Raw genomic sequence first — 12,214 nt, 5'->3', positions numbered from 1 at the left:
TGCCATGTAATGAAGAGCCATGGAGCACAGAAAGTGACTGTGGACTGGATCCCACCAATGATGCACTAATGAACATGGCTACGAGTCAGGCTGCCTGAGTTAGAATTCTGGTTCTATCATTTGTTAACCTCTTAGCTCTCTGTGTCTCATTTTCCTTACTACAAGGCTAGGGTTAATAATAGTAACCTTAGGGGGTTGTGTGAAAATTAAATGGGTTAATACAGCACTGGGTGCAAAGTAAATGTTTATTAAATTACAGTAGCAGCAACACTTGTGTAGTGAATGCTGTTGTGGTAGTTTTGAGAGGACTTTTCAGCTAACAAATATTTACAATGTCATCTGAATTTAGTCTCTGTATTTAGTTTTAAGTATTTGTATTTTTAATAAAAATATCAATATTTCATGAATGTCATAACTGGGCTATATCATGTGTTTGTTCATTCTCTACTAGTAGAAAATCTTCATTTCTAATGTAACTTGTTGAATTTTGGATGTTATTTTAATTTTGTCTTTACAGCATGAGGCGGCCAAAGTTTTACAGGATGCCATCCATGAATTTTCTGGGACATCTGAAGAGCTGCGTGTTACTATTGCTAACGCAGACCTAGCTTTAGCTCAAGGAGATGTGGAGCGGGCTTTAAGCATGCTTCGGAATGTCACTGTGGAACAGCCTTATTTCATAGAGGCTAAAGAAAAAATGGCAGATATCTATCTGAAGCACAGAAAAGAGAAAATGTTATATATCACTTGTTATAGGTAAGTGGTTCTTTCAACTCATTATGTTTTGTATATTTCTCTCCTAAAATTAATCCCTAAGTTTTTCTTTTAACTGCATTTCAGATACTGTACAGATCCTTCCCTTAATGTGTTCCTGCCTCATTCTACTACCACCAACCACAATCACTCTAACCAAGTCTCCTTCTCCCTAAAACAGAAATCCGAGTAATTATGATTATCTCAGCCTGTGGCTGACTCTTGCTGCTCAACTCCTCCCTCATCAGATGTTATTTTTGGACCTGAATCTTCCTGTTTGGGAAGATTCCTGTTTGGGAATCTTCCTGTTTGTGTGTATTCTAATAGCTTAAAAGCATTATGTAATGTAAGAGTTCAGGGGCTCAACAGTCATATTTAATGCTCAACATTGTAGTTAGAAGAAAATTACAGCTTAGTACACACTACACTAAGGTGTGCGTTACAGAAATGACAGGAGTTTTAAAAGTGTCATACACTGAGGCCCTTAGGAGTTGCTGGGATATACAACAGACCTACACAAATGTGTACAGATATACACATATACACAGATATGTGTGCGTTCACACATCATACACAGACATGCTCATATCCTGGCAGGCACAGGTTGCTCTCACTCGTCTCCTCAAAGCAAAAGATAAAGATACAAGCACACACTCCATGTGAGTGAAAATATTTTCATTCTTGAGAACATAGTAAAATATTATGAATTAAGTCGTATTTGTTCATCTATATTTTGTAAATATCAAAGCCCAGAAAGCTGCTGAGATTCTTTGTAGGTGTGAAGTGATTCAGAGAAACTGAGCAGCACCTCCAGTAATAGATGGATGGACTGGAGTTCCTAGATAATATTTTCTGTGATGTTTCTAAGAGGTCAGCACTATTGTCTGTGATGATATAAAAAAGTTTTTAAATGGGGTTGATGTGTTTGGATGCACTATAGTAGTTATAAGCATAGGCTTTTGTTTCAAGTAGATGTCACAAATTAGCTATAGTAAACTCTTAGCATCATCTATAAAATTGTAATAATTTTCTCATAGAGTTTTTGGACCAATTAAATGAGATATTATATATTAAAGACAGCATCACATCATTATTTCAGCAACTTCGGTATTTTGACTTTTAATAGTCTACGTTTTGCAGTTAAAATATAATCAGCAAATATTGAAGTAGAAGATTTTATATTTTTTTAAGGTACCTCATTACATATATATGACTTAGCCATGAATATTGGGGTTCAAGATGCATAGGAGGATAATAAGTGTTTATCATTTCAGAATTAAAGAGAGCAAAACATATATATATTTCTGGATGATGAATGTTTATATTTACTGTGTACCTGTATATACTCTTACTGGCACTTCAGAAAATGGAGAGATATAATAAAAAAAAATGGTTGACCTAGCATAAACAATCTGGGTGTGGGTGGGGTTTTTTTTTTTTTTTTTTTAATGTGACACTATTGGATATGAAGAAGGTACTCTGGAGACTGTTAGTTAATTGAAATAAAGTTTATCTTTTATTTAATTGGTGTAGAAGAAGAAATTTATATTCAATGTACTAAGTAGAGTTGGTCTGATTTCCAGAGAAATTGCTGAAAGGATGCCCAGCCCTCGTTCTTTTCTTCTCCTTGGTGATGCATACATGAATATTCAAGAGGTAAAGTTTCTGATTCTACTGCACTTAGATTTAAAAACTGAAAAAAACAAAACTCTTCTTTATGATTTGTATAACATTCTATTGAAAGGAATTTTTTTTTCCTTCCAATATATTTATCGAGATATACGTGACATACAGCACTCTATAAGTTTTAAGGTGTACAGCATAATGACTTACATAATCATGAAATGATTAGCACAGTACGTTTAGTGACTATCCACCATCCTACATAGCTACAAAATTAAAGAACTAGAAAAACATATTTTTATTTGTGATGAGAACTCTCAGGATTTACTCTTTCAACAGCTTTCTCATATGCACAGCAGGGTTATTTGTATTGATCATGCTGTACATTACATCCCTAAAACTTATTTTATAACCGGAAGTTTGTCCCTTTTAACCACCATCATCCAATTCCTCTCCCCTTGTTTTAATAATGTTTACTTAATATTTGAATATCCAGTCATCACATTAAAAAGGAGACAACCATTTCAATTAAAAAGTTAGTTGTTTTAAATTGAGATCCAAGTATTCAGCACTATCATTTGAAGTAGAGATGATACCAGAAGTAAGGTCAGAGTCATTAAAAGGATGAAGGGAGCTACTGGCTAAGATGGTGTTCTCTTCAAAGGGAAGCAATCCTCTGACCCTCTGGTTCCAGCTTTTATAGTGACTGCCACATGAAAAGTCAAGAAGCTGTCTCATAGTTCTCATGTGACTATGTATGAAGACGTGGGTATATGTGACATGGGTGGGATTATACTAACAAGTTATACTTGTGCTAGTGAGTCACCTCTTTGAAATAGTTAAGGCTTCTAGACTTAATATGTGTCCTTTTAGTCTTGTTAAGTATTCCAAATGTAGAGTTCAATTGTAGAAATGTTCCCATTGAATGCGAGCCAGCTAAGCTGTTATTTTATTGCTTATTTTTTCTATCTGCCAACATTAGCCCGAAGAAGCCATAGTAGCTTATGAGCAAGCATTAAACCAGAACCCAAAGGATGGGACCTTGGCAAGCAAAATTGGGAAAGCGCTTGTCAAAACTCACAACTATTCAAAGGTAAATACTTTAAATTTTGAAATATGTTTGTTGGATCAAATTTGCAAACACTGTTCTACCTGCAACCTCATCATTCCTGGTCAGATTCATTAACCACTGAGCCATGACGGGAACTCCCCATTTGTATCTTAATGGTTGTAAACTCCAGATTTGTCTCTACAAACTGAAATTTGAATTAAAGACTTTCTCAGTGTTTCAGATTCTTCTTTGCTGCATTTTGCAAAGACTGAACCCTAAAGTTTACTTCAGGTTTCATTTTACACCAAAATTCTGCCACCAAAGAAATGATAAACTTACTATTATTTACATCTCTTTCATGATATGACAGAGCATGGTAGATGTACTTTCTCTTGAACCAGATTTGTAAACCATATGCTTTGAGGGGTTTTTTTTTTTAATGGTTGGCTTGTTTTCTAGTAAGGATAATGGATTTTCCTTTAGTTCTTATAATCCTTGTCCTGTTCCTAGTAACTATAGAACAAAAGTACAACAGCTAGCAAAGTATTTACATTCAATAAAGTTCACTAACTTCCGGAATAAAACTCGTAAAGATTTTTGACCAAATACTTTTCTTTAACTACTTGTCACAAGAAATACTAGCCCTTGCATGACATTTGATTCTATAAGAAAAATGGCTTCCTAACCTAGAGTGCAAGTATGTGCATAAGCTGCTTTAAGTCATAATGTATAGAAGTATCTCTGCTTGAATGCCACTCTCATTGCCTCTTTTCCCTAACTGAAATGGATTTTGTTTAGGCAATCACTTATTATGAAGCTGCTCTGAAGAGTGGACAGCAGAATTATCTTTGCTATGACCTGGCTGAGCTCTTACTAAAATTGAAATTGTATGACAAAGCAGAAAAAGTTCTTCAGCATGCTCTAGCGCATGAACCTGGTATGAAAATTTTTCTGATTTGAAAAAATATACTTGAGACATCTTTTTTATTTTTATATTATAGTAATATGAATTTGTATCCTCAGCATGTGAGGTTGGTTGTTCCATTTATCAGAATGTCACTTTACTAAAATATGATATTTAAAAAATCTAAAAACAGATTTATGAAATAGTTAATTAATTGGGTTAAGAAAAGTACTTTCCTAAGTGACATAAAGGATATTTCCTTTACCTGTTTAAATACAAGATGTATTTGCAATTTAAACGTCTTTAATTTTTTTAGAGGTTTTTTTTTTTTTTTAAATCAGCACAATTAAAGAATATAATGTGCAGGTCTTCAGTTTCTCCTGTGAATTTTACTTGCCCTGTTATTAAACCTCCCTAGAAGTAACCATTTCTGTATTTTAGTATATGTGTCTTATATATTTATGTATATATCTAAATGTTATCTGCATATTATTTTTTAATATTTTTCCATTATGGTTTATTACAGGATGTTGAATATAATTCTCTCTACTATACAGTAGGATCTTGTTGTTTATCCCCTCTGTGTATAATAGCTTACATCTGCTAACCCCAACCTCCTCCCCCTTGGCAACCACAAGTCTGTTTTGGTCTCACAGAGAGGTTCATTTGTGTCATATTCTAGATTCCACATGTAAGTGATATCATATGGTATTTTGTCTTTCTCTTTCTTACTTAGTATGATAATCTCTAGTTGTATCCATGTTGCTGTGAATGCCATTATTTCACTTTTTTATGGCTGAGTAGTATTTCATTGCTTGTCTGTACCACATTTTCTTTATCCATTCCCCTGTCAGTGGACATTTAGGTTGTTTCCATGTCTTGGCTATTCTAAATAGTGCTGCTGTGAACATAGGGATGCATATATCTTTTTGAATTATAGTTTTATCTGGATATATTCCTAGGAGTGAGATTGCTGGATCATGTGGTAGTTCTATTTTTAGTTTTCTGAGGAACTTCCATACTGTTTTCCATAGTGATTGCACCACTTGCATTCCCACCAACAGTGTAGGAGGGTTCCTCTTTCCCACACCCTCTCCAGAATTTGTTATTTGGAGACTTATTAATGATGGCCATGCTGACCAGTGTGAGGTGGCACCTCACTGTCACTTTGATTTGCATTTCTCTGTTAGTGATGTTGAGTATCTTTTCATGTGCCTGTTGGCCATTTGTATGTCTTCTTTGGAAAATATTTATTTAGGTCTTCTGCTCACTTTTCAATTGTGTTGTCTTTTTGTTGTTGAGTTGTATGAGTTGTTTGTATACCTTGGAGATTATGCCTTGTCAGCTGCATTGTTGGCAGCTATTTTCTCCCATTCCTTAGGTTGTCTTTTTTTTTCTTTTTTTTTTTTATGGTTTCCTTTGTTTTACAAAAGCTGTAAGTTTGATTAGATCCTATTTGTTTATTTTTGTTTTTATTTCTGTTGCCTTGGGAGACTGATATAAGAAAACATTGGTACAATTTATATCAGAGAATGTTTTGCCTATGTTTTCTTCGAGGAGTTTTATGGTGTCATGGTTTATGTTTAAGTCTTTAAGCCATTTTGAGTTTATTTTTGTGTATGGTGTGAGAATGTGTACCAACTTCATTGATCTACATGGAGCTGTTCAGCTTTCCCAACACCACTCACTGAAGAGACTTCTCTCTCCCATTGTATATTCTTGCCTCCTTTGTTGAAGATTGACTGTAAGTGTATGAGTTTATTTCTGGGCTCTCTATTCTGTTCCATTGATCCATGTCTTTTTTTTAACCAATGCCATGCTGTTTTGATTACTGTAGCTTTGCAGTATTGTTTCAAGACTGGGAGGGCCATGCCTCCTGCTTTGTTCTTTTTTTTCAGGATTGCTTTGGCAGTTCTGGGTCTTTTATGGTTCATATACATTTTAGGATTATTGGTTTTAGTTTTGTGAAAAATGTCATGGGTAATTTGATAGGGATTGCATTAAATCTTTAGATTGCTTTGGGTAGTATGGCCATTTTGACAATATTCTTCTGATCCAAGAGCATGGGATGTCTTTCCATTTATTTAAATCATCTTGGATTTCTTTGATTAATGTTTTATTCTTCTCAATATATAAGTCTTTCATCTCCTTGACCAGGTTTATTACTTAAGTATTTTATCTTTGGAGGTATAATTTTAAAGTTTTTTTTTTTTTTTTTTTACTCTCCCTCTCTGCTGTTTCATTGTTAGTATAAAGAATTGCACCTGATGATTAACATTAACAATATGTTGATCTTGTATTCTGTTAACTTGCTGAATTCATTTATCAGTTCTAGCAGTTTTTGTATGGAGTCCTTAGGTTTTCTATATATAGTATCATATCATCTGAATATAGCGACAGTTTTACCTCTTTCCTTCCAGTTTGGATACCTTTTCTTTTTCTTATCAGATTGCTGTGGCTAGGACTTCCAAGCATATTGTTTTTAAATGTATCATTCTTGCAGTCTTTTTCACATAGACTATGTTGCAGATATGGTTTGAGGTCAATACATACATGTCATTCTATTGAATAGACTCACAACATTTTATAACTTCATAAGCTATCTAACTTTTCCCCAATTTGTTTTCCATTCTTTTGCTATTATAAACCATGTTAAAATGAGTATCTTTGTATCTCATTCTTTGGTGTACACTTGCTTATATTTCTTAAAAGCACAATAATAAGTTAAAGGTATGTGCACTTAAAATTTAATTGTACACTCGCTTGTTTTTCTTAAAAGCACAATAATAAGTTAAAGGTATGTGCACTTAAAATTTAATTGTATACTTTCAAATTGCCTTCTTATAAATTCATACAAATTTACTTGTTCTGTACTTCTTAATAAAATCTAGTGCTTGCTCATTGCAAAACTTTAAAGATTATAGAAGTAAATGAAAGGTGTGTCCCTCTCCCACTTTGCAAAGAAATCCACATCCTGATCCATCACTCTGCCCCTGTCTTTGTGTGTCTCTCTCACACACAATTAACATAATACTTTTTTCAACCAAAAAGTTCCTATTTTAAAAGATAAATCAATTTAGTAATTATTAAATTACAATTAGATATGATTTACCTTTTCTAAATACTTTATATTGATGTAATAAACTCATTCTTTTTTAAATTTTATGTTGGAGGAGTTCCCGTTGTAGTGCAGTGGAAACAAATCCAACTAGGAACCATGAAGTTGCGGGTTCGATCCCTAGCCTCGCTCAGTGGGTTAAGGATCTGGTGTTGCCGTGAGCTGTGGTGTAGGTTGCAGACACGGCTAGGATCTGGCGTTGCTGTGGCTCTGGTGTAGGCCACGGCAACAGCTCAGATTCGACCCCTAACCTGGGAACCTCCGTATGCCATGGGTGTGGCCCTAAAAAAGTAAATAAATAAGTTTTATGTTGGAATATAGTTGTTTTACAATGTTGCGTTATTTCAGGTGTGCAGCAAGGTGATTCAGTTACAAGTATATCCATTCTTTTTCAGATTCTTTGACCCTGTAGGTTATTATAGAATATTGTGTAGAATTCCCTTTGCCATACATTAGATCCTCATTGATTATCTATTTTCTATATAGCAGTGTATATATGTTAGTCCCAAACTCTCCTCTTTACCTTTTCCATCAAAAAGGGGTCATATTATACTTACAGGTCTGCAGTATGCACTTTTTCACTTAAAATAACTTCTCTCCATGTTGACAAATGTAGCACTTTTTAATTTTTTCAGCATAGGCTGTGTATTTTACTGTATGTCGATATCAACTTATTTGAAGAATAAATACACATTTATACGGAAGAAAAGTTGGAAATCTTACTGAGATAGAATCTTTGTGTACCACTGTGTACTGCTTAGAGTTGAATCTTGCTCCATTGTTCTTAAGGGTAAAAATGTCCCAACATTGTATAGTATTAATTATAGAGAAAAGGCCTTTTAATTTGCATTTCTTTGATGATTGATAAAGTTAGGTTTTATTTTATATCTATAGATCTTATTTTCACTAGGAACTTTTCATTCCTACTCATTGTCTTTAATAAAAAATAGGTAAAGGATTAATCTATTATTAATTATTCAGTGTTAATGTTCACGTTAGTTTCTGAGGCAAATAGAATTATCTCCATTTTTAAATTAGCAATCTAATACTCAATTTTCTTGACATTTCCAGGTTCTCCTAGCTGATAAATTGTAGCACCCATGTTCTAATAAACATCTTTAACTTGTCTGAAACTGAATTCCTGATCTGCCTCCCACATCTGTCTCAGTGCAGCCTTCTTTATCTCAGTAATGTCATCTTTCTTTTCAGTTGCGAAGATCCAAAATACTCACCCTTGTCTTTGCTCGTAGGAAATCCTCTTGATTCTACCTTCCGGAGGTATTCAGAATCCTCCTCTGTCTCTCATTATTTCCACTGCTGTCACCCTGTCCAAGCTGCATCATCTCTTAGGTGGATTACAGCAGTTGCCTCCACTGGTCTCCCTGTTTCCATCCACAACCCCACACCCTGACACAGCCTTTCCCCACCCAGCAGCAGAATTGGACCGTTTAAACAACGAAGTCCAATCATGCCTGCCCAAGCTCACCCTTGCCTCCCATTTCAGAGTTAACCAAAGTCTTATAAGGACTTAAATGGCCCTTCCCACCTCTTTGCCGATTTCCTCTGACGTCTCCACCCTCCTCTCACCATTGTCATAACCTCCCTGGTGTTCCTTGTACCATCCTAGAGCTTTTCTTACTTGTAAAATAGCAGTAACAAAACCTGCCTCTCAGGTTGAGGTTTTAAAGAAATAATGTATGTAAACCACTTCAAACAGAGTATGGAACAGACCATGCACTCCATAAAAAGTGGAAGAAACATCTTTTTGTTAATTATCTAGGGTTCTTTTATTACTCTTAGATTACAAAGTAATAATACCAAATATTTAAATAGCACTGTGCACAAGACTTTATTTTAACTGCTTTGCGTATGTTAACTTATTTAATAATTTGCTAACTTTTAAGTTTTACCACCATGCTGAGTGAGGTAGGTACAATTATTTCCCCTATTTTACAGATGAAAGGGAGGCACAGAATGGATAAGTACATTGTTCAACTAGTACCTTATTAGCTAGTAAATGATAAAGTTTAAATTTAAAACCAGACAAGTTGGCATTAAAGTCAGTGTTCTTATTAACTGTAACTGTATTGCTTATTAATGTCTATTATTTATTTTATTTTTTAATGTCTATTATTTAAAAAATAACATTTACCTTCTTAACTGCATGTATCAACTACCCTGTCTTGTTTTTTGATTCAGTATACAACATACAAAAATTCTTATACACCTAAGAATGAAAATTGAAATTCTTATCCGTGTTGTTATATTGTGATCTCCATATGTCTAAGAAAACCCTCTAGTTTTTATCTAGTTCTTTCATTTTTCTTCTAGCCAGTTTTTATGCTAAATCTTTTTTTTTTTCCAATTGGCCATTTTTCAGTTAATTTACTGGACATTTTAAAACTTTATTCACAGTTTTTCAAAATCAAAGTTTAAAAACCTGTAGAGAAATGTAAACATTTTATTTTTTATAATGATTTTTATTTTTTCCATTATAGCTGGTTTACAGTGTTCTGTCAGTTTTCTACTGTACAGTGAGGTGACCCAGTGACACATGCATGTATACATTCTTTTTTAGATCCTGCTATATAGCACTGGGAACTATAACTAGTCACTTATGATGGAGCATGATAATGTGAGATAAACATTTATTTTAAATGAGGTTTTTTTTTTTTCTTAATACTTTTTATTCTTTCATAGTAAATGAACTTTCAGCTCTCATGGAGGATGGACGTTCTCAAGTTCTTCTAGCAAAAGTTTATAGTAAAGTGAACAGACCTGGTGATGCAGTCACTTCGTTACAACAGGTAAACAAACAGCTTTGTTTGGGAGGGTTAAAAGTGGGAAATGGCCACCAGCTGTCACAGGAAATAAGTCAGATAGAAATAATACTTGAATGTCAATGGATCGTACTGTTTAAATATATTATTGCTAATTATTATAAAAATTATGGAAGGTTGATATTCTTAATCCTATTTTATAGCTAAGGAAGCTTGGTTTAATGACTTGTATAAAGTCATAGGACTAGTGTCATAGGATTTGAATTAACTTTTTTTCTTCCACTTTTTTTGTCCGCTTTAATTTCTCTTAATATTTTGTGGTTTTTAATGTAGAAGTTTTACATATCCTTAGATGCATTTAAGTAGCTGATGTGTTTTGATGATTTTTCAATTTTTGGTTTGCTGCAATTTTATCTAATGCACTCTCTGCATCTATCAAGACGGTTTTAAATTTTCTCCAATTTTTTGTCAATATAGTGTATTGATTTTTCAAATGATAAACCACTCATATTCCTAAATAAATGTCACTTTGTTACAATTTTTTTTAAAAAGATATTTCTAGAATTTAAAAATATTTCCTAATATTTTGTCCAGGGTTTGTGCATATATATTCATGAGAAGGATTGTTTCTAACACATGCTATTTCTTTAATGTTTGGAAAAATTCACTATTAACACCCTATGGAATTCCTGTCATGGGTCAGAAGTTAGCGAACCTGACTAGCATCCATGAGGATGCGGTTCCATCCCTGGCCTTGCTCAGTGGGCTAAGGATCCGGCGTTGCCATGAGCTGTGGTGTAGGCTGGCAGCTACAACTCTGACTAGACCCCTAGCCTGGGAACCTCCATATGCTGCGGGTGTGGCCCTAAAAAGGCAAAAGAAAAAAGACATGTACTGATGCAGATCAGTATTAATATCTTATCCTTAATTATTGTTAGTGTTTTACCCCTCTTTTATGTATCACATAAGAGAATTACACCTAACCTGAGGTTAGCTACCATTAGCCACAAGGAAAGTGTAATTTTTGTAAATTTAAACTTTCAAAACATTTTAGAGGTGAATTTGGCTTATTTCATTCCATTATGAATATCATTAAATTCCACCTACCTTGGTTGCATGAGCCCCTGTGTTACACATGCAGACATGTGGAATAACACTAACAAAAAGAACAAACAATATACTATGGCTAGACAATGCCAACAAACCAAAATCAAATTCACATTGCATTTATATGTGATAGCACAAGGATTATTCATCTTTCATAAAATTTGAAGAACCATAGATAGCATTCTGATCTCTAAAAAGATACATCTTTTGAAGGTACAATTAAAACAATTGAATTTCAATATTACAATACAATTCAAATATAATTTGAATAGAAACTTATAAATGCTATCAAAGTTTTTGATATTTTAAATTTAAATATACAAATGTATACATACTTCTATACTTGAACATGCATTAATATAACCAAAATAAAAATTTTGTGAAACACTATTAACCTTTACCACATGCTATATTCATTTCATATTTTCTAATCTATTTCCAAAAGAATGCTTATCATGATGCCCTAGGTTAAAATTATGCTTTGACAAATAATCAGCTTTAGACCATCTTCATCAAATACCAGTTGTTAACCAACATTTCGACAGGAGTCCCCAGAAGGGCTCCCCTTGTATAGCATAATGTGTGGCAGATGGTGGGCATTTACTGTTCATTAAATGAATGCATGAATGCATGAGCAAATGATTTACCTCAAAGGTAAATTTTATTGTGAAGACCTAACACATAAGAGCTCTCTGTCACTCGTTAAAGGAAGGTTTCAGTCTTTCAGAAACCAGATTCATAGGTGGAAAGGCTGATAGTCTTCATTTTAGCAAACTACTCTGCCTTCTTACCCTGAGGAAGAAGGTATCTGCTTCCCTTAGGGGTGTATATGCATAGTGAAGGACCAGATGTACACACCATCAGTGGACTAGCCATTT

General features: G+C 33.9%; 1 protein-coding gene across 26 annotated transcripts in view; it reads left to right on the top strand.

Annotated features, from left to right (window-relative positions):
- The window catches only part of TTC21B (tetratricopeptide repeat domain 21B), an 875,896-nt gene that overhangs the window by 37,011 nt on the left and 826,671 nt on the right, over positions 1-12,214 (top strand). For 25 of the 26 annotated variants that reach the window (XR_014829486.1, XR_014829485.1, XR_014829482.1 and 22 more), the window contains 5 exons: positions 518-756; positions 2,337-2,409; positions 3,359-3,469; positions 4,226-4,364; positions 10,150-10,256. Coding sequence is in view for 18 of the 26 variants with exons in the window: in XM_084999361.1 (XP_084855487.1) it covers positions 518-756; positions 2,337-2,409; positions 3,359-3,469; positions 4,226-4,364; positions 10,150-10,256 (669 nt within the window). In the remaining 8 variants the exon portion in view is untranslated. Of the gene's footprint in view, positions 1-517; positions 757-2,336; positions 2,410-3,358; positions 3,470-4,225; positions 4,365-10,149; positions 10,969-12,214 lie in introns of all 26 variants that reach the window. The other variant, XR_014829483.1, reaches the window with a different exon arrangement.

This window comes from Sus scrofa, chromosome 15, assembly GCF_054392235.1.
Source record: "Sus scrofa isolate SSC_HxYL_T2T_F1_AM1 chromosome 15, Sscrofa_HxYL_maternal_Yorkshire_Landrace_v2.0, whole genome shotgun sequence".
Lineage (NCBI taxonomy): Eukaryota > Metazoa > Chordata > Mammalia > Artiodactyla > Suidae > Sus > Sus scrofa.
The sequence above is the reverse complement of the archived record's forward strand: the minus strand, read 5'-3'. Positions and strand labels throughout refer to the sequence as shown.